We start from the raw sequence: 23,648 nt of genomic DNA, 5'->3' as shown, positions 1-23,648 counted from the left end.
AAGGAAAAGAAAAAACCAAAATATAAATTAATCCCTGAAAGAGCAGCATGGAGACCATACTGAAACAGATTACAATATCATTGTCATGGTGTTACTTACACTTTTTCCAGGAAGGTGTGGAGGGAGAGCAGTTAAGCAGAAAGCTCTTGCTTCATCTTTATTTCTTAGATCCTCCTCCCCACTCCCATTTTCAAAATTTTGAAAACTTTCAAACCTATAGAAAAATTGAAAGAATGATGTGATGAGCAACTATATGCCCCTCCCTTATACTCAACAATGTAAACATTTGTGTAGAATACCTAGCCATAACCCTAGTAGTATTACCCTTAAATACCTCCACATATGTTTCCTAAGAATAATCACATCTTCCTACATAGCCACAATACACCTGTCACTATTGTCATTATGTTGATGATTGGTGGGGGTTAGTATAGAATTAGGCTTATTTCTCTATTGCACATGTAAGATACCCTACTAAAAAAGGGCTTGGTTCTTTACATTTAATTTAAAAATAAAATGGGAATTTCAAATTTCTTCACTCAGAGTATTTTGGAATGATCTTGTCTCTGGAAATAAGGTTTGAGAATATTTTTCCAGGTGATTTTAATATTCATATGTAGTTTTGAAAATTGAAAGTCATTTTTTTACTGTTCATTCTTTTCTCTTTCAACTTTATTGAGGTATGACTGGCAAATAAAAATATATATTTAAGGTGTACAATGTGATGATTTGCTATACATAGACATTGTGAAATAATTACCATCATCAAGCTAAAAAGTTTCTCCATAGCAAAGGAAACAATCAACAAAATTAAAAAGCAGCCAGTGAAATGGAAGAAAATGTTTGCAATGAATTATTTTTCTAGTTGTAATTCTCAGATGGCTCCAGGGTCAAAGCATCCTGAGCATAAACCCTCCTCTTCTCCAGGCTCAGAGATCACTGGTGGAAAGACTGTACATCAAAAAGTAGAGGTTGAAAGATCCCTAGAGGATACAGATAGAAAGAAGTTGAGAAGATGAGAAAGAGCTTACCAAGACTACTGGGTAGGCATTGTTAGTGAAGTATACGGACACCAAGAAATACTTCCCAGGAGGCAAGTGAATAAAATATATAAGGGGAGAGAATGAAAAGCAGTATCCAGTTGTTGAAAGGTCAAGTAAAATGAGACCTGAGAATTGAGTTTGGCATATTGGAGTTTTCAGTAACCTTGACATGCAAGATTATGGTTGAGTGGTGGGGGTCAAAGCTGGAATGGCTTTGGTTTCAAAGGAAATAGTAGGGAAGAAACTGGAGACCAGGTTTTTGAGCAACTCTTTTGAGGAGATGTTTTATAAAGGGAGAAGAGATCTAAAACAGTGACTAGACTACAAGGGGGCATGTGTCAAGGGAAGGAGCTGTTAGGTGGGAAACACTATAGCTTATTTATATGCTGATGGGAATGATTAGGAGAAAAGGAAGATTGATGATATAGGAGAGAGAAGCCAGTTACTGTAGGAATTTCCTTGACTAGGTTAGAGGGCTTAGATCTAGTACACATTGGACATAAGATAATTCTTATATATACATTTTTTTTCAAGTAATTTGTACTGCAGTCTGGATATATATTCAAATTTATCTTCCCAGTCATGAATTTAATTTTCTGAAATGGAAAAGTGCATTCTAATTAGTTTATCCATAAGAATAGGAAGGAGGCACAGTACATGGACTCTTCTTACTCCTCATATATTCTCATTAGATTGAAAGCAAAGTCATTGATTGAGGGTGAGCATTAAGGGAGGGTGTAAAAGGTTTGTGAGAGAAGATATGAACTCATTTCTTAAGAGGGTGAAGAGATGAATTGGATAAATGTAGTGGGAAAGGAATAGAGATATGCTGTGGTTTGGAGTCTGGATAGCGTTTTTATCTATGACATCTCTCCAGAAAGAGTAATGCTCAGGATAAAGAAGGCAGAAACTGCAGCAAAAGAGATTGGTGAGAAGAATTTTGTTTTTTCAGAAAGGAGGAGTGGGGCTGGGATGATCTGAGGTGAACATAGGTATGCTTGGTACTCCCATTTTCTTCTGTGATCTTGGAGAATCATCAAAAATTCAGGATATAAGTTTTGTGAGAAAAGTGAAAAGAGTGGAACTGGAGACATGCATTAGAGAATGTCAGAGGGAGCTTACTTATTTTCACCGTTTGGATACTGTGTTTGGAGATGAACTCTCTGGTTAGGGCCCTCAGGTTCTTTGTGTGAACTTCCAGCTCTGTAATGGGTAAATCTGGAATCTTTCCATCTGGGGATTGGATCCTACCCTCTTATGCTCTTAATAGGACTGAATAAAGACTTGCTAATCTTGTGATTAAAGGTGCATAAAGCAATAATAAAATTGCTGTAACTTCAACATAAATGTGAGGTCAAATTAATGTGGAAAACAAGTTAAATCTCTGTGATCATGTGAACTATGCAGTATCGACACTACGTCTTCGGAATTTGGTATGTATTTTCCCAGATGATTTTGACACCCTTCCCACTTCGTCCTATCAAGTGAAAGTTCACATTCTATTATCTGTCAAATTGTATGTATATCAAAACGGTTCAGAATGGTGTCTTGCATATTTGAAGATCAAAAATTGAGTAATGAGCTGATTTTCAGGCTGAAAATATATATAAGGTTTGTTATCAAATTTGGCAAATAGAAACCTTAACCTCTTAAGGATGGACATGATAATCTTGGCCCAGAGCAGAGCTGACCCAAATACAATTCTTTTTAAAGCTATAGTAAGAATTTGTTTTCTATAGAAACCTCTGTTAATTGGCCTACATTAATTAGGGTAGACTTGGTTATGCTAACGGATTTCAGCATTTCAGTGATTTTACACAATAGAAATTTGTTTCTTGCTCACTCACTGGTCCTGGGAGGAAGTTCAAGTGGGTTCGTTCTATTTCAGGTGATCATTCAGGGACCCACACTTTTTTCCCTAGTGTTTCTGTTACCATTAGGGTCTTATAATCATGGATATCCCACTGGAAGAAACGGGAACAGTCTGGAGTTGCTCATGAGAAGTTTTATGTCCCAGGTACATGACAGTCACTTTTAATCATAATCTGAGTTGGCAAGAATGCAGAAACAGGGTCCTAACCTAGAAAACATAACTCAGTGATATTTAGGAAAAAGAGGAAGATGATTTTGGTGAACTGTTTGGTCTCTGCCATATCAATGAAGGAGAGAGTGACTATGTGAAGATAAGGACATTAGTGAGGATTTTGTTTATCAAAAGCCATTTGTGGGAGAGTTCCTCAGGAGATTTCTGACTCTTAAAATACACATTTTTAACAGACGTTTATTCTTACGGCTTTAAGGAGGATAATGGGGAGTGTGGGAGGGTAGCTCTTGCTGAAAAATCTGTAGTTTGGCTCACTTCTACTTCTTGGATTTAGTGGGAAAGGAGAGAATTTATAGGATATCAAGGAATGAAGACCCAAACAGGCAACAGAGATGTCTCCAAATTGTTTTTTTTTTAATTTGAGGTATAATTGACATATAACAATATATTAGTTTCAGATGGGCAACATAATTCAGTACTTATATACATTATGAAACGGTCACTACAATAAATCTAGTTAATGTCCATTGCCACATATTTTTTTTTCTATGACAAGAACTTTTACAATCTATTCTCTGAAGCAACTTTCAAACATGCCATACAGTGTTACTAGCTATAGTCACCATGCTAAACATTACATCCCCATGATTTATTTTTTAACTGGAAATTTGTACTTTGGACCTCCGTTTACCCATTTTGCCCATCTCCATCCCCTGCCAACCCACCAATCTTTTCTCTGTATCTGTGGGCTAATTTTGTTTCTGTTTTTAGACTCCACATATAAGAGAGATATAGTATGTGTTACTCTCTGACATATTTCACTTAGCGTAGTGCAGTCAAGGTCCATCCATGTTGTCAAACAGTGAGATTTCCTTCTTGTGATGGCGGAATAATATTCCATTGGATATATACAACATATTTTCTTTACCCACCCATCCGTCCATCATGGACAGGTTTATCCGTGTCTTGGCTACTGCAAACAATGCTGTCATGAACATGGGTGTGCTTATTATATCCTTTCAAATTAATGCTTTTATTTTCATCTAATAAATCTCCAGAAGCAGAATTGCTAGATCATGTGGTAGTTCTATTCTTAATTTTTGGAGGAACCTCCGTACTGTTTTCCACAGTGGCTGCACCAGTTTACATTCCTACCATTAGTGCACAGGGTTTCTTTTCTCCACATCCCCATCAATGCTTCTTATTTCTTGTCTTTTTGATCCTAGGCATCTTAACAGCTATGAGGTGACATCTCATTGTGGTTTTGATTTGCATTTCCCTGATAATTAGTGATGTTGAACATCTTTTCATGTGTCCGTTTGCCATCTGCATGTCTTCTTTGGAAAAATGTCCAGATCCTCTGCCCATTTTTATTTATTTATTTTTTAGATTTTGTTTCTGTTTTGCTTGTTAGGTATATGAATTCTTTATATATTTTGGATATTGACCCCTTATCATATATATACGGTTTTCAAATGTATTCTCTCATTCAACAGATTGCTTTTTCACTTTGTTGGTGTTTTTTTCTTTGCTGTGGGCCCACTTGTTTATGTTTGCTTTTACTGCCTTTTCATTTGGTGCCAAATCCAAAATATCATCACCAGTACTGACATCAGGAGCTTATTGCCTATGTTTTTTCCAGTTTTACAATTTTAGATTTTATGTTCAAGTCTTTAATCTATTTTGAGTTAATTTTTGTGCGTGGTATAAGATAGTGGTCCAGTTTACTTTTCTTGCATGTGGCTATCCAGTTTTCCCAACACCATTTCTTGAAGATCTGTCCTTTCCTTATTTTATATTCTTGGATCCTTTGTTATAAAGTAATAACTATCTATGTGTATGTTTAGTTCTGGGCTCTCTGTTCTGTTCCATTGATCTGTGTGTCTGTTTTTGTGCGAGTACTATAGTGGTTCGATTACTATAGCTCTGTAGTATAGTTTGAATCAGGGAGCATGATACCCCCAGCTTTGTTTTCCTTTCTAAAGATTGCTTTTGGCTATGGTGGAGAAGGGAGGCTTTTGTGGTTCCATGCGAATTTTAGGATTATTTGTTCTATTTCTGTGAAAAGTGCCATTGGAATTTTGATAGGAACTGTATTGAGTCTATAGATTGCTTTGGGTACCATGAATATTTTAACAATATTCATACTTCCAATCTGTGAGCATGGAATATCTTTCCATTTATTTCTGTCTTCATTTTCTCTCATCAGTGTCTTACAGTTTTTAGGGTGCAGGGCTTTCATCATTTTGGGTAAATTTATTCCTAGGTAATTTATCCTTTTTTGATACAGTTGTAAATGGGATTAAACAAATTTATCTGATAGCTCATTATTAGTGTATAGAAACACAATGGATTTTTTTATATTGATTTTTGCATCCTACAACTTTACTGAATTTGTAGATTAATTCTAACAGCTTTTTGGTGCAGTCCTTAGGGTTTGCTATATATATTTTAACATATAATCTGTAAATGGTGACAGTTTTATTTCTTCCATTCTGATTTAGATGCCTTGAATTTATTTTTATTGACTAATTGCTATGGCTAAAACTTCTAATACTATATTGAAAAAAATGGAGTGAGGGTGGGCATCCTTGTCTTGTTCTTGATGGTAGATGAAAAGGTTTCAGCTTTTCACCACTGAGTATTACGTTACCTGTGGGCTTCTCATATATGGCCGTTATTATGCTGATACATGTTTCCTTTGTGCCCACTTTGTGGAGAGTTTTTATTATAAGTGGATGTTAAGTTTCATCTAGTGTTTTTTTTCTGTATCTGTTGAAATGATCATAATGATTTTAATCCTTCATTTGGTTAATGTCATGTATTACATTGATTTGCAAATGTTAAACCAGTTTTGCAACCCTACTTGGTCATGGTGTTTGATCCTTTTAATGTATTGTTGATTTCAGTTTGCTAATATTTTGTTGAGGACTTTTACATATATGTTTATCAGGGATATTGATGTGTAATTTTCTTTTCTTGTGGCATCCTTCTGTGGTTTCAGTGTCAGGGTAATACTGGTATTTAAAATGAGCTTGGAAGTGCTCCCTCCCCTTCTATTTTTTAGAAGAGTTTGAGAAGGACTGGCAATAATTATTCTTTAAATGTTTAGTAGAATTCACTAGTGAAGGTTTCTGGTCCTGGACTTTTGTTTGTTGAGAGTTTTTTTTTTTTTTTTTTTTTTGAAGATTTTATTTATTTATTTGACAGAGAGAGAGACAGCTAGCAAGAGAGGGAACACAGGCAGGGGGAGTGGGAGAGGAAGAAGCAGGCTCCCGGTGGAGGAGCCTGATGTGGGGCTCGATCCCAGGACTCCAAGATCACGCCCTGAGCTGAAGGCAGACGCTTAATGACTGAGCCACCCAGGCGCCCCTTGTTGAGAGTTTTTGATTATTGATTCAGTCTCCTTGCTAGCAATTGATGTGTTTAGATTTTCTATTTATTCATAATTCAGTCTTGGTAGGCTGTATGTTGCTAGGAATTTATTAGTTTCTTCTAGGTTATTCAATTGTTGGCATATAATTGTTCCTAATAGTCTATGAGTAGGTCTGCTTTTTCATTTCTGATTTATTTTATTATGCAATGCCCTTCTTTGCCTTTTATTGTGTGTGTGTGTGTGTGTGTGTAAATAGTTTATGAGTAGGAATGCTGGCTTTCTCTTGATTTCCATATGCATGAAATACATTTTTCCATCCCTTGTGTGTGTCCTTAAATCTAAGTGATCAGATTTTTTAAAAATCCAGGGCTGCCTGGGTGGCACAGTCGGTTGAGCATTGGGCTCTTGGTTTGGGCTCAGATCGTGATCTTGGGGTTGTGAGATCAAGCTCCACATCAGCTCTGTGCTCAGTGAAGAGTCTGCTTGGACCCTCTCTCCCATCTTCTTTTGCCCCTCCCCCAACACTTGCTTGCTCTCTTTCTGTAAAATAAATATTTTATAAAATCCATTAAGCTACTCTGTCTTTTGATGGAAAATTTAATCCATTTACATTTGAAGTAATTACTGGTAGGCATGTCCTTATTAACATTTTGTTCTTTGTATGTATTATAATTCCTTTGTTCCTCTGTTCTCTTGTTCCCTTCCTTTGTGATTTTATGATTTCCTTTAGTGGTACACTATGTTTCCTTTCTCTTTATCTTTGGTGTATCTACTATAGGTTTTTGCTTTGTGGTTACTATGAGGCTTTTATATAAAAACTTATAACAGTCTATTTTAAGTTGGTAACAACCTAAGTTTAAATACATCCTAATGTCCTACATTTTTACCTTTCCCTCCCCTGGTTTTATGGTTTTGATGTCATATTTTACATCATTTTACATTTTCATCTTTTGCCTTCCTTAAGTGATTATTGTAGCTATAGTTACTTTTATTACTATTGTCTTTTAACCTTCATTCTAGCTTTGTAAGTGATTACCACCTTTTCTAATATTATTCTGGATCGTGTTTTGTTTTTTTACTTATTTAAGTAATCTCTACACCAAACGTGGGGCTCAAATTCATGACTCTGAGATTAAGAGTTGCATACTCTTCCTACTGAGCCAGGCAGGCACCCCTGGATTTTACTGTATATTTACCTTTACCTATGGGATTTGTACTTTCACATTTTCCCATTACTAATGTGTGCCCTTTTATTTCAGCTTGAATAAGTTCCTTTAACATTTCTTCTAAGTCTGATTTAGTCGTGATGAACTCCTTTAGCTATTGCTTGACTGGAAAACTCTGTCTCTTCAATTCTGTATGACAACTTTCCCAGGTAGAATATTCTCGATTGAAGGATTTTTCTTTGAACACTTTGCAGGCCAGAGGGACTGAGAGGATATATTCAAAGTTTCTGCTGAAAAATCTGATGCTTTTGTGGCGTTCCTTGTATGCAATAAGTTGCTCTTTCTTGCTGTCTGTAAGATTTTTTCCTCGTCTGTAAGTTTGACATTTTAATTATAATGTGCTTTGTTCCATCTTCTTTGGAACTCTGAGATTCCTGGATCTGGAATTCTGTTTCCTTCCATGGGTTAGAAAATTTTCAGGCACTAATTCTTCAAATAAGTTTTCTGCCCATCTGTCTCTTTTCCTTCTGGGACCCTATAACATGAATATCAGTCCACCAGATGTTGTCCCATAAGACCCTTAAACTAGCTTTTCTTTTCTTTTCTTTTCTTATTCTTCGTTCTTTTTCCTGTTCTAATTGGATGAGTTCCATGACCTTGGCTTTGATTTCATTAATTCTCTCTTCTGCTTTACCAGTCAGCTGTTGAATCCCTTTAGTTTATTTTTCTCTTCATTTATTGGTTCTTCAGCTCTGTGACTTCTATGTGGTACTTCATTATATTTTCTCTTTATTGAATCCTCAGTTGTTCATGAATTCTCCTGAGCTCATTGAGCATCTTTGTAACTATTATTTTGAACTTTTAACAGGTAAATCATTTATCTCTCTTTCTTTAAGGACTTTTTATGAGGTTTTATCTTGTTTTTTTCATTTAGAACATATTCCTGTTTTTTTTCATATTCATGACTCTCTGTTGGTTTCTATGCATTAGCTGCCATCCCTCCCAGTCTTGAAGGAGTGACCTTGTTTAGGACATGAACCTTACCATTCTTCTCTTCTTTAGCTCTTGGTTGTCTCTCAAACCTTTGTGATTGTCCAAGCAACCTGTTTTATTTCTGGTGGTTCCCAGTATTGGAAGGTATGCCAAGACCTGTCATGGCTCCTGGGGTGGGGTATCTTAGCACCTAGATTCAGGCTCTTTGGAAGCCAAATCTTTAGGTAACAGCTTTTGAAGTATGCAAATATGTACAGTTCTGTGGGATCATAAGTATAGTCTTGCTGGCCACAACAGCCAGACAACGTAGAAGTGTACCCTGTGTGTCAGTAATAAAAAGTGGAGCAGCAGACAAGTATATACATATTCCTTTCTGGTAGTTGCTGGAAACCTGGAAATGAGGCAGAGGGCGAGTGCAAAGATGGTGTGCACTTGATGAAGTACAGGTGAGGTTCAGTGGAGTGAAGTCCGGAGCTGACGACCGAGAAAGAATTCTCGAGACGTCTTTGGTGCAAAATGGTGGTTTATTAAAGCACGGGACAGGACCGGTGGGCAGAAAGAGATACTGTCCTGGCATTGTGAGGAATGGCCTATTTTATACCCTCAAGTGGGGAGGGGGCTAGGGGTAGCGTAAGTCTCTAAGGAATTTTGGAAGCAAGGTCTCCAGGACCTTGAGGAGGCTAGCTACTGTTGGGAAGGGTCATTTATTACCGTCTAATAAAACCTTAGTCATGAGACCCTTCAGATGTATATCAGTAGGCCATATGCTTGGGCGATGATTGCCAATACGTATCTTGGGGGGTTAGAGATAAAGGAAGTTTCCAAAGGAATTTTTATACGTTGAAGTAGACTTACAGGATCTTGATGGAGGGGAGGGGGTCAGGCTAGGACTGCCTTTTGCCCTTAGCAAAGTATTAACATTGAGGCAGCTGAATTCCCAGAGGAATGTCACCGTGCCTGTTTCAAGGACTTGTCAATGGGCTGTAGGTAGTAAGGACTTTCTTTGTCCTTCAGGGCAGCCAGGAGTGCCTGAGGAAGGTTGCATGCATCCAGGGGTGGGGGGATTACAGGGTGTCAGCCTCTGCTTTGTCCTCAGTTTGCCTTCCGTTCCCTCATCACACTGACCCCTATCCCTGGCATCCCTACCTCTTTAAGCCCCTAGGTCTGTACTAGACCATATGTGTGCCCCTCAGGCCAAAGCTCCAGGACAAGCAAATAGGCCTCTTTAACAAAAGAATGTGATGTGTTTCAGTCTCCTGTGTTGTGTCCTGGGGGTGTAGCCAGACAAGAACTCTCTTTCAGATTGTTACCACAGCTAGGTGATCAAGAAGTGTCCCCTGGGCAGCAGCCATAAAAAAACAAATTACCATATAGGTTTCTGTCTGGGAGATACTGACACTTTGGAACAGGGCAAAGAGTACAAAGATAATGCCTGCCCTCTGAGGTCTCTGAAAAGGATTAGTCAGCCCTGAGATGTGTGTTTAATTAATTTGAAGATAAGCTAACAGGACTTTTTCACAGAAAGACTGCGCTCCTGCGTCTGTTGCCTCTTGCTGTGTCCTGGGGGTGGTAGCTGGTGAAGAACTCTTTCTCCATTGGTTCATATTAGGTGATTGATGCACTTATACTGGATGGCACAGTGATTAGGTCTGCCTCGAGTTGCATTTTTGAGGAGGTAATTAAAAATAAGCTGAGTTGTTTGACAGCATCAAGTATTAACTCTGCTGGTGATATTAGATGGCTAGAGAATATGAAATCAAAGAGCATTTATCTTCTCTCTGAAGAGATTTACAATCTTGAATTAATAGGAATCATACAGCTAGTGAGTGAGGCAGGAACGATGATAACCAGTTTGCTGAACTGTTAAAATATCAAATTCTTTACCAGGTGGTAAATAGCAGCTAGTCCCAGAACTGCTCTATCCCTGCCTGCCCTCAGTATCACCTCCAAACTCCTCTTCTGTGGGCCCCAGAATTTCCTATTTTCTAGCAACCAAAGGGTCAATGTCCTTACGCACTCAATATTTTACATATAATCCCAGCGGATGCATTTTGCCAAGAGACAAAAATTATGAGTATTTAGTAAATAAAGGCCAGAGCATGAAATACAAGTTGGGAAATGGAAGTGATAAAAGATTGTAAGCAGATCTGCTTTTAAAAACAATACTTTTGATTGTACAGAACCTAAGTACTCACTGATATGTTGAATGAGCTACTGTAATGCTAATGAATTATTAGTAACAGCTGCTATTAATATGCATATGGCCTTGTACTCTTTGCATTCCCGACCACTAAGGAAGTTTGCATCCACATTTGCAATATAAATATAGACTTGTATGAAGGAATTTACCTCCTTACCTCTGCAGTTACAGGATCTATTATACTAACAAACAAACATTACCCCACTTTGAAATCGGTGATTTCAGTATAACACTGAAAATCATTGGGGGGGGGGGGGGTCTAAAACTTGGTTGAGCAGGAGAAACTTTTTTTCATTTCACTGGCAACATTTTACCAAATAGTGACTGAATACTGATAAATAGGTTTATTCATCGATGTGAACAGGCAAGAGATCACTCAGAAGTTTTGATTTAAAAGGGCTAATTAAGGTTTAATTAATTAATTGTATGGAAGTATTGGTAGAATTGGTTCTCTTTTATTCCTTGCTTCCAAAAAAAAAAAAAAGATAATAAATATTCCTCATTAATGGAGCTACAGGTTAAATAATACTCAAAACAGTACCTGAGCAAGTCAGAGTTTTATTTTTACATCACAGTTTACTGTTCCTCTTAACTGGCAGTCACTGCATTGTACACACTGTCAGTCACAATATAATTCCCATCACTGTTTCTTCATGTTCTATCTTAAGAAGAGTAAATGACATTACTTATTTTCAATTTCCATATTCTTCCAGCAGCAAGCACCAAAATTAAAACTCAACAAATTCCCTGTAAGATATGGGAATAAAGTTTTCATATTCCCAAAGATCTGCAATTTTTTGGCATTAAACAATAGGGTATTATCATTAAACACAAAATCAGTTGCTATTTAATACTATTTAAACTCTTTCTTGAATAATGCGGACCATTTCATTTGAAACAAGCTTTGCCAGTCTGAAGGCTCCTCCTCTCCATCCCTTCTGCAAAGAGTGGTGTTGGCTTCCCAATGCCAGCAGCTGAGGGAGCTCCATGCCATCAATCCTCTTCTCTCTGAACTGGCAAGCGTTCTGGAGGAAGTACAGATTCCAACTTCTGCCAGCGTTCTGGAGGCCACAGGATATGTGTAGCATGGGCATGTAGAAGTCCTAGGGAAACCTGAACCCATGAGAGACACAAAGAAAGCAAGAAATTATTTGATCATTAGTATCTTCAAGACAGAATTTGATCCAGGTCTGAAATTCCTTGGAAACATTTATATGGTACTTTTCTAGGTGCTTTATATACCTAAATGCCTTTAAATCCTCACAATTATTTAAGGTAGGTATTACACCCATTTTGCATATAAGAAAACTAAAGTTGGGCTGCTCAAAAGTCCTACAGCAACCAACCAATTGGTGGAGGCTGGCTTCAGGGCTGAGCTGTCCAACCCCAGGGTCTGCAACCTTAACCCCCATCCTCAGTACTTCCTATGGAGTTACCAGTATTTTAGAGAGACTTGACTTTGTGGAAAAGTCAGAGAAATTTTTTCATAATGAGTATTGTCCCACCTACTGGCGAGCATCAAGAGTTAGATGTGAGACTAAAGGCCTTCCTTGGCAACTACATGGAGCAACCTGGAACTAGTGATCACAGAGGGAGGTGGAAAACTAAGGGAAAGCCAGCAATGGAGAATAGGAAGCAAGGAAAAAGAAGTATAAAGATGACAGATGGCAAAGAACCCCCATCAGTAGACATGTGCCTGGCTTAAGAGGAAGTCACTAGAGGGAAGCACTGAAGGTTGAGCCCTGAGAAGGAAGGAGCCTTTAAAGACATATTAGAGCCACCAGCTGCAGTGAGCAGAATGCCTGCAAAACTGTTGAAAATGCAGATCAAGGAAGGCCTAGTCTCAGATTACCCTTCAATGAGGAATAGTCCAGAAGTCTGTCTTTTGTTGTTGATGCTATTAGTGTTACTATTAGGTGATATTTTAATAGTATTTTAAAACTTAGACTTAGCACATATCTATTTAGTGCTAGCTATAAACCAGATACTATGGGTCCACTTTTTATTTTCAAATGTTTTTCCTATAAATTGGAGCTCCATAGAGATTAACATACAGACTGCTTTCATTGAAGTTCTCTTTGCTAGCATGTGCATTCAAGAAATCACATTGATAACTAGAAATGTTTTTTTTTAAAAAAACTTCACAACTTGGAATACAAATAAAATAAGCAAAAGGCTATCAAGAAGCCCACAGGCCCAATAAAGAAATATTACTGTGAAAATCAAACCTACAGAAAACGTGGTTGGGGGAAAAAAAAAAGCTCTATTCATCCAAATTCACTAGTGATTTACATTCTGTTGCATTTGTTACTTTCTCTATATGCGTGTCTATATACATACACTTTTTAATGAACCATTTGAAATTTGCTGACATTCTCAATTTACCCCTAATATTTCCATGTGTCTCCTCAGAACTAAGACTCTTTCCTACATAAACACAATACATTATATGTAAGTTATTAAGTAATATTGTATCAATATATAGCCAATATTCAGAATTTTCCAATTGTCCCAATAATGTCTTTTATAGCTGTTTTTTTAATCAAGGATCAAAAATTGCATTATTTTTGTTCAGGCCTGTCGCCTTACATTTATAATTGGTTGATTATTCCCCTCCTGAAATGTTCTTGGCAATAACAACAAAGTACTTGATAAGCCACTCTTCCTATTCTGCCCTGTCAGAAGGCACAAGATAGCTGTCCCATTCTCGTGATGTGAAGTTTGATCACTTGACAAAGGTGATATTGACCAGATTTGTCCTCTGTAAACAAATCGTTTTCCTTTTATAATAACTAATCTATGGGATGATATTTTCAAATATGTAACTATCCTGTGTCAACATTTCATCTAATCATTTTAGTGTCTCTCAAGGAAGCTGGTTTGTAAAACCATCTAATTATTTTAACATCCATTGATCATCCTCCCTGAATCAGTTGATTACAATAGTGAATTTCCAAATTTATTAATCCTTTTATATTTATTAGCTGTCATTCTTCTCTAAAGTGATTCTCCTTCCAACCTCAAATGCCTCTTCTAATATCAAATATTTCTTTTCTTTTTTATTTCACAATCTCTTATGAGTTCTTGGTTAACAGGTCTCCATCAGTTCCTTACTCTTTGGTACCAGTCGATGTTACAGGCTTACTTGTACTTTACACCTGTTCAGCCTGAAATCAGACATCTCATTAAAGAGGCTTGGTTTGACCCAGGAGTACTGTTTAGAAACCAAAGCCTGCTACTCTATGTACTCATTGCTCTAAGGGTGTCTAAAACTCTTTCCCTTCTTCTAGAGTCAGCACTCTGGCTCCCAACCACAGAGTGAAAATCAAGGTTTCTTTGCAACTATTTTAATCCTTAAAATACATCTCATTTTAAGGGTTTATTTATTGGAATTTGTCCTTTTCCTCCTCCACATTGTAGCTGTATTAAGTACTGTTAGGTTTGTTTCCATTTATATTCGAGTTTAGTGTGCTTTTGTTATTCTTTTCGATTAAATGTTATTTTTGAATATATATACACATTTGCATGGTTCAAAAGTCAAAATTATTCTTAAAAGGTAAGGTTGGCAGAATGCCCCCTCTAACGCACACTCCAAACATGTCCATATCCTAATCCCCAAAAGGTACGAGGAGGCAGTGCTACAGAGCAGAGAGGATTAAGGTTACAGATGGACTTAACGTTGCTGATCCATCAGTTGATACTAAGGTAATGAGACTATCTTACAACAGCCCATGAACCCAAATGTAATCACAAGAATCCATAAATGTAGACGAGCTACGCAGAAGGGTTAGATTCAGACTGAGGTATTATACTGCCGGATTCTGAAGATGGAGAAAAGGGCCATGAGCCAAGGAAAGCAGGTGGCCTTTGGAAACTAGCAAGGAAACAGATTATCCCCCAAGAGGCTTCAGAATAAATGCAGCCTTGATGGCACCTTGATTTTAGCTCAGTGAGATGTATATTGGACTCATGACCCCCACAACTAGAAAATAAGGGTTGTTTGAAGCCACCATATTTGTGGCAATTTATTATACTAGCAATGGGAAACTAATACACAAAAATTACATTCCCATCTACTACCACACCTCTAAATGATTATTTCCATCAGAATATTTTTCTTTTTTGGAAAAAGAAACCCAAACATACACTCATTTCTTTTTTCCTCTCATACCAAAGGTAGACTACTACACCTTCCCTTTTACACCTTGCTTTTATTCTCACCAGTATACCTTAGAAACCATTTCCTAACACTTCACAGAAAGGGAGTCTATGTTTTTTTTACAACCCCCCGCCCCTTTGTGATTCTAATTAATGTCATTGGGAATCCAGGATCTGAATTTGCCACTAAGCATCACATCCAGAAAAAGCAACCAACTTTAAAAAATCCTTTGAATATATTCTGGAACATGCTAAATAACCATTCCAACCATGTTAACTGCCAGGAGCCTACATCTAAATGGTCTGTCATAGTGAAGTTTTTATCTATTTTTGTGTTTGGGCTCAGGACAGCTGGTCTCCATCTTCTTTTTAGATTTGATAACTGCTACTCAGTTGTTCCTCAAGCCTTTATTTATTTGCTGTTCCAAGTTGGTTAACTTTTCTCATATGATTGATTTGCCAGGGCTCCTGCCAATATATTTGCTTGCTGCTTGGTGATTGATTCAATTTTTTTTTTTTTTTTATCAACCTTCATTTTACTAAAACCTAGGATTCTTTTATTCCAAACATTTATTAGGTATATTACGCACTTCTTGGAAGAAAAAAATCTCACAGATGCAGAGTATTAGTATTCTTTAAAAGTATGGTATGGGATGCAAAATTTAAGCATTTCTTTAAGAAAGACTAACAGAGTGCCTTTGTATTCTCTGTTGTCACAGATCTTCATTAGTACGTATACAAAGGGCATAGTGAATATAGGACAGAGAAAATCCAGGATTAATCCAGAAATAAAAGAACTTAACAATTAAAAGCTATACATCAGATATAGTTTTGGTTTCCACACATACTGTATTAGGGTCCTCCAGAGAAACAGAACCAATGGGATATGTGTTTGTTTATATATATATAGAAATAAATTTATTTGAAGAATTTAGCTCATGCAATTATGGAGGCTTGGTGAGTCTATCTAATGGGGAAGGCCAGAAGGCGGAAGACCCAGGAAAGAGTTGCAGTTTAATTTCAAAGGCAGTCTGCTGGCAAATCATTTATTGCTTGGGGGAGGGCAGCCTTTTGTTCCATGCAGGCCTTCAAGTGACAGGATGAAGCCCACCCACGAATTGGAGAACAAAACGCTTTACTCCAAGTCCTCTCATCTAAATGTAAATCTCAACCAAAAACACCCTTAAAGAAACCTTCAAAGGGCTGGGCACCATAGCCCATCTAAACAGACACATAAAAGTAACCATCACACCTGACAAATAGAATCCCCCTCCTCCTGCTTACTCAGTGTTACACTCTGTGCTTATACACCCAGGGCAGTGTTCTGAATGACTAAGGCATCCAGACACATTTAATCCTCAGTGATGCAGGTTGTATTATTGTCTCTGTGGTGGAGGAAACCTAGGCCTAGCACGAGATTTTCTGAGCCAAGAATGAAGTGTATGCCCTCTGGCTCTTGAACCTCTTTATCAGGATCCATCATTTATTTTCCAAATGAGACACTTTGACCATCAAAGGGGGCACTTAAGTCAGGATAATAGTAAAATGGAGCCGTCCTGGACAAATCAAGATCAGGTCAACTTAATCATATTGCTGTCCCACATACCTTCCTGAAACACCTAGATTGGTCAGAAAGAAATGATTGGAGCTGTATTGTTTTCTGCGAAACTCTTATGTTGAAGCCCTGATCCCCAGTACTTCAGACTAGGACTGTACTTGGAAATAGTTACCTCGTTAAAGGTTCTAAGTTAAAATGAGGCCATCAGGGTGGCCTTAATCCAATCAGGCTGGAATTTTGTCAGATGAGGACATTAAGACACACAAAGAAACAACAGGGGTGCATGTAGGGACCTAGCAAAAAAACTGGCCATTTGCAAACCAATGAGCAAAGTCTTGGAAGAACAAAACTTGGTGACACTTGATCTTGGACTTGTAGTCTTTGGAACTGTGAGGAATTTTCTGTTGCTCAGGCCATGCAGTCTATGATATTTGGTTATGGCAGCCTTAGCAAACTAAGACATGAATAAAAAGGAATACTGCGCTGGAAGCTAGTTCCCTAAGATGTGCCAATACTCACTCAAAATAGGGAAACAAACATATTGAAGAAGAGAGATGCTTAAGCATGTATAGGGATACCTAGTTTTATTAAGCATGGTGGCAACACTGTGGTGAGCAAGTCAATCAGCACCATTTTCCAACAGCATTTGCTCATTTGTGTCCATGAAATAATGTAAACATTATCAAAATGTGACAGACTTCTATTTGTTATGGTGATCTGTGATGTTACTACTGTAATTGCTTTGGGGCTCTACAAACTGTGCGTGTTGTGACTCTCTATGGGCTGGCTGTTCCCCCATGCCTTTCCCTCACTGCCCACCTTCCTGTTCCCTGAAGCAGCAATATCAAAAGTAGGCCAATTAATAACCCAAAAATGACCTCTAAGTATTCAAGTAAAATTAAGAGTCACAGGTCTCTCCCTGGGAATCCAAACTATAAATCCTTGAACTTAGTGAGGAAGCATGTCAGAAGCCAAGATAGGCCAAAAGCTAAGCCTCTTGCGCCAAACAGCCAAGTCGTGACTGGAAAAGAAAAGCTGAAAATTTAAAAAGCTACTGCCATGAACACGCAAGTGGTAAGAAGGGGAAACAGCCTTGCTGCTGATGTGGAGAAAGTTCTAGTGGTCTGGATAGAAGAATCAAACCACCCACAGCATTCCATTAAGCCAAAGCCAGACCAAGGCCTTAACTCCCCTCAGCTCTATGAAGGCAGAAAGGCGAGGAAGCTGCAGAAGAAAAGTATGATTTAGCAGAGGTTGGTGCAGGAGATTTAAGGAAAGAAGCCGTCTCCCTAAGGAAAAAGAACAAGGTAAACCAGCAAGTTGTCCCGAAGATCTATTTGATATCATCAATGAAGGGAGCTACCCTAATGGCTACCCTAATGAACACTCTTCTATTGGAAGAAGATGCCAGCTAGGGTTGTCATAGCTACAGAGGAGAAGTCAGTGTCTGGCTCCAAAGAACAGGCTCTTTTATTAGGGGATAATGCAGCTAATGACTTTAAATGGAAGCCAATGTTTGTTTACCATTTCGAAAATCCTAGTGACCTTAAAGATTATGCTAAATTTATTCTTCCTGAGTTGAGTTTTATAAATGGAACAACAAAGCCTGAATGACAGCACATCTGTTTACAATGTGCTTTACTGAATATTGTCAGTCTTCTATTGAGACCTACTGATCAGAAAGAGAGAGTCCTTTCAAAATATTAGGGCTTATTGAAAATGCACCTGGTGATCCAAGAGCTCTGATGGAGATGTGCAATGAGATTAATATTTTCCTCTATGCTAACAAAACATCTGTTCTGCAGCCTGTGCATCAAGGACTCATTTTCACTTTCAAGGCTTATTTAATAAATACATTTCTTAAGGCTATTGGTGCCACAGAGAGTGTTATTACTGATGGATATGAGCCAAGTCAATTGAAAACCTCCTGGAAAGGATTCACCATCCTAGATGCCATTAAATACACTTAAAATTCATGGAAAGGGGGTCAAAATATTAACATTCACAGAGATTTGGAAAAAGCTGATTCTAACCCTCATGGATGACTGTGAGCAGTTCAAGACTTCAATGGAGAAAGTAGCTACAGATGTGGTGGAAATAGCAAGAAAACTTGAGTTAGAAATGGAGCCTGAACAAGTGACTGCCTTGCTGCCATCTCAAGATAAAACTTTGATGAGGAGTTGCTTGTCATTTTATGAATGAGCACAGAATATGGTTTCTTGAAATGGACTCCACTCCTGGTGGTGATGTGGTGAAGATTGTTGAAATGACAACAAAGGGTTTAGAATATTACAAAGCGTAGTTGATAAAGCAGCAGCGTTGGAGAGGATTGACTCCAAGCCTTGAAAATGCTATCAAATACCATCACATGCTACAGAGAAATTGTTCATGAAAGGAAGAGTACATTGATGTGACAACCTTCACTGTTGTCTTATTTTAAGTAACTGCAACAGCCATCCCAACCCTCAACAACCACCACCTAGCCATCAACACTGAGACAAGACCCTCTACCCACAAAAAAATAGGACTTTTTGAAAGCTCAGGTGATGATTCATTAAAAAATATCCTCTAAAAAAGGCTGATGTACATTGCAATAATATAATGTACACATAACTTTTATATGCACTGAAAAACCAAAAAATTCATTTAACGTGCTTTATTATAACATTTACTTTATTGCAGTGATCTAGAACAGAACCTATACGATCTCTAAGGTATGACTAAACTTTTTTCAATAGGTTAGATTACTTTGACCAAGATTCTCCCCTATGCTCTTTTGTGTCCCATGTGTAACTGTGTCTACTCTTCAATGCATTCACAACATTTTTAGGCATAAGGAATTCTCCTTTACAGTAAATTTTAGGACACAACAAAATCATATTAAATCATTATAATCCCTTAGCAGATCATTGTGTTTTTAATGTCTGCTGAATGAGAAAATAGATCCACATATATTAATGGGCCTCTTACAATGACTCTGTTGCCCACATATTGGGAATCCGTGATCTAGAATAGTCTATTTTGATTGTGCACCCTAACAGCAAAAATACTGGAGAACTGGCCTCGATATTTAAAAATTATAATATATATATATAAACATTCCATAAAACCAAATGTTAGTAAAGCTCAATTATTTTTTCAGTGCAAGATTTCTAATTTTTTTTGTTTTTTCATCCAGGGGATTGTACACACGCTTTGCCTAGTCCTGCTCCCCTCTTTAGAGATCTCTGCTCTAGGAAACACCAAAATTACTAGCTGAAAATTGATCAGTGCTATTAGTCTACTAGTTTGCTTTATCCACACAATGCCAAGGAAGCACATGGGCTAAATTTACAGTGAATGGCCTGTCTTTGATTGAATTGGCTTCACTGAGAAGTTATGCTGGCATGTGGTAGACACAGCCTTCATGAGCCCAGACTTTTCTTCAGGTGCCAGAGGCACAGATGTGTATTGCTATGGTTCCCTCCACCCTTTATTCATAAGCCAATAGTCTACAGATCACCAATTCTTGGCTTCAGGACGCCTTCTCTTGAAGGAAGAGCTTGTGAAGATAAAGCACAAGAGTCCAAAGGTAGGATAGAGGGAAACACACAGGAAAGAAGGAAGATGACTGTAAATGGGAGCAAAGACTTTTTTAAAAGGCATTCAGAACTAGAGCCAGGGTCAGAAGAGGATCAGGATGAGAAATGAGAAGAAGCAGAAAAATTCATTTGATTATTTTCCAAAAAGAAAATACACATTTTATATGCAATATTAGCAAATAAAATCTGTCTCTAATGAATTTACTTAGCACTGTAAGGAGAAAAATTTCCGCACCAACAAGGCAGCAGTCAGATGATATTAAATTACCTACAATTACTTTTGAAAGTCAAATCGAACTGGGAAGAACACTGTTTAAAAGAAGGGCTGATTTGCCAAAGCTTAAAGAAGTCAGTCAGCTTTCCACTCTGCCATCCAAAGCCCTTTTTACCCATATCTTTCCAAACTTACCTGCATGATCTCTCAGTATGCAAGTTCTACTCTAAGGGCTTCTCTGAGATACACCTAACAGCACATGCCATGTCCACCTTCCTGCTTCTGATGATTGCCGTACTGCCAGCTTGTAATCCCCTTCCTTATACCCCTGGGACCTTCCTGTAAAATCCGCTTTAGTCCAAATTTTCCATGGAGTCCTTCCCAGCCACCCCAATTCTCATCCTTTTTCCCTCTTTGTCCAAGGAATCGAGGCCTGCTGTTGGTCTACCCAACAACAGGTTCTTAAAAAGAAATGAAAAAAAGAGGACCAAGGGCTTCTGGGGAATATGGCAGAAGAGGAGGACCCTAAGCTCACTGCCTCCCACTGATGCAACTACATAACACCCACATCAGTGTAAATTACCCAGGAAACAATCTGAAACTGGCAGAAGAGACTCTCCACAGCTAAATGTGAAGAAGAGACCACATCTAAGAGGATAGGAAGAGTGGAGACATGATTGGGAGCTAAATGGTTTTGCAGGGACTGTCCACAGGAGGAAGGTACACCTTAGGCCCTTCTCCCCTGGAGAAAGGAAAGAAAGAGACCCTCACAGGAGGCATGCCAGGCATGGGAAACCCTTACGGGGAAGATGAATTCTTGTAACATTTAGCTTTGAAAATGAGAGGGGCCAAATTTCATGGGTTCTTACAGCAAGTGGGGCTTAACACCTGGAACTTTCAAAATCAGGAGGCTCTGCTCTGAGGGAGCAGGGAAGGCTAGAAGAAACTGAGTCCATGCCTTTCAAGAGACAGCACAAATAGAGCCTGCAGACACACAGCATAGAAGCAGCAGTTTGAAAAATGGCTGGGGGGTATAACGGAGAGAGATTTGTTCACTAATCCCAGAGCATGTGCTGGAGGGAGAGAGATCCTTGGGAGATTTCTCCAAAAAGGAAAGTGTTGGCAGGAGCCATTTCCCTCCCCATCCCCCAGCACACACTTATCTGCAGAAGCCAGTGCCAGCACTTGCTACCTTGCTTGCTAACCTCCATTCTCATGCTTCTGCTAATCCACCCCCTCCATCCCTGCCTGCCTCAGTTTGGGGCAGCTGGAGGTCCCCTCTTGCAAAATGCAAACTGTGAGAGAAGAGAGCAAGAGAAGAAAGGAACAGAACAGCAGGAACAACCATAAAACAAGTAACAAAATGGACATAATTACTTTGAATGTAAATGGACCAAACACTCCAAAAGACATAGGATGATGGAATAGATTTAAAAAGAAAAGATCCATCTACACATTGCCTATAGGAAACTCATTTCAGACATAAAGACACATGCAAATTCAAAGTGAAGGGATGAAAAAGCATTTATCATGTAAACGGAAGTGGGAAAAAAAGAAAAACCCACTGGAGTAGCAATACTTCTATCAGACAAAATAGGCTTTAAAAACAAAGACCTTAAGAGACAAAGAAGAACACTATAAAGTCATAAAGGGAGCAATCCAATAAGAAGTTATAACAATTGTAGGGGTGCCTAGGTGGCGCAGTCGTTAAGCATCTGCCTTCGGCTCAGGGCGTGATCCCAGCGTTCTGGGATCGAGCCCCACATCAGGCTCCCCCGGTGGGAGCCTGCTTCTTCCTCTCCCACTCCCGCTGCTTGTGTTCCCTCTCTCACTGGCTGTCTCTCTCTCTGTCTAAATAAAATCTTTAAAAAATAATAATAACATTTTTAAAAAAATTAAAGAAGTTATAACAATTGTAAATATAGCACCCAAATACATCAAGTAGCTCATAACAAACATAAAGCACCTAATACAATAGTAGGGGCCTTTAATACCCCACTGACATCAAGAGACAGATCATCCAAACAGAAAACCAACAAGGAAACCATGCCTTTGAATAACACACTAGACCAGATGGCTCTAACAGATATATTCAGAGCATTCCGTCTTGAAAGAGTAGAATACACATTCTTTTCTGGAAAATGTTCCCTGTGCACTGGAGTAGATGACATATTAGTCCACAAAACAAGTCTCAACAAATTAAAAAGATTGAAATCATACCATGCCTCTTTTCTGACCACAATGCTATGGAGCTAGAAATCAACCACAAGAAAAGACCTGGAAAAAGCACACAAATACATGGAAGTTAAATAACATGATACTAAACAATGAATGGGTCAACCAAGCAATCAAAGAGGAAAAGAAAAAAAAAAAAAAAATAGACCAAAGTCTTTGGATTACAGCAAAAGCTGTTCTCAGAGAAAAGTTTATACCAGTTATAGGCCTGCCTACCTCAAGAAGCAAGAAAAATCTAATCTTATGCACAAAGGATCTAGAGAAAGAAGAATAAACAAAACCCCAAATCAGCAGAAGTAAGGAAATACTAAAAATTAGAACAGATATAAAACCAGGAGCTGGCTCTGAAAAGATCAATAAAATTAACAGTCTTTACCCAGACTCATTACAAGAAAAAAATAAGAAGGACTCAAACAAAATTATTAATGAAACGGGAGAAATAATCCCTACCATAGAAACACAATGGATTATAAGAGATATTATTGGATATCCTTGAAGAAATGGATACATTCCTAGAAATATATAAACTCCAAAAACTGAAGCAGGAAGAAATAGAAATTTTGAAGAGACTGATAAACAGTAATGAAATTGAATCAGTAATCAAAAAACTCACAAGAAAAAAAAGTCCAGAATCAGACAGCTTCACAAGTGAATTCTAACAACATTTAAAGAAGAGTTAACACCTATTGTTCTTAAACTACTCCAAACAATAGAAGAAAAGCTTCCATATTCATTCTATGATACCAAAACTAGGTAAGATAAACTACAAAAAAGGACAACTATAGGCCACTATCTCTGATGAACATAAATGCAAAAATTCTCAACAAAATACTAGTAAACCAAATCCAACATACATTAGGGGAAAAAATCATTCACCACAAACAAGTGGAATTTCTTTCTGGGATGCAAGGATGGTTCAGTATTTGCTGAATCAATCAATATCACATCATGTCAACAAGAGAAAGGATAAAAAACCATATGATCATTTCAATAAATGCAGAAAAAGCATTTGAAAAAGTACAAGACTGAATCATGATTAAAGCCCTCAATAAAGAAATCTACAAGGAACATACCTCAATA

At 38.0% G+C, this 23,648-nt stretch overlaps 1 protein-coding gene and 1 long non-coding RNA gene across 3 annotated transcripts in view; one reads left to right on the top strand and one right to left on the bottom strand.

Annotated features, from left to right (window-relative positions):
* LOC121105814 overlaps positions 1 to 23,648 on the top strand; it is a 114,922-nt gene that overhangs the window by 87,192 nt on the left and 4,082 nt on the right. The window lies entirely within an intron of this gene.
* IMMP2L (inner mitochondrial membrane peptidase subunit 2) overlaps positions 11,365 to 23,648 on the bottom strand; it is an 845,846-nt gene continuing 833,562 nt past the window's right edge. For both annotated transcript variants that reach the window (XM_040644087.1, XM_040644088.1), the window contains exon 7: positions 11,365 to 11,935. In XM_040644087.1, coding sequence (XP_040500021.1) covers positions 11,816 to 11,935 — 120 coding nt within the window. In that variant the 3' untranslated portion in view covers positions 11,365 to 11,815. The remainder of the gene's footprint in view (positions 11,936 to 23,648) is intronic.

This window comes from Ursus maritimus, unplaced genomic scaffold (genome assembly GCF_017311325.1).
Source record: "Ursus maritimus isolate PB19 unplaced genomic scaffold, ASM1731132v1 scaffold_3, whole genome shotgun sequence".
Lineage (NCBI taxonomy): Eukaryota > Metazoa > Chordata > Mammalia > Carnivora > Ursidae > Ursus > Ursus maritimus.
Note: the sequence above shows the minus strand (reverse complement) of the source record. Positions and strands in the feature narration are given on the sequence as shown.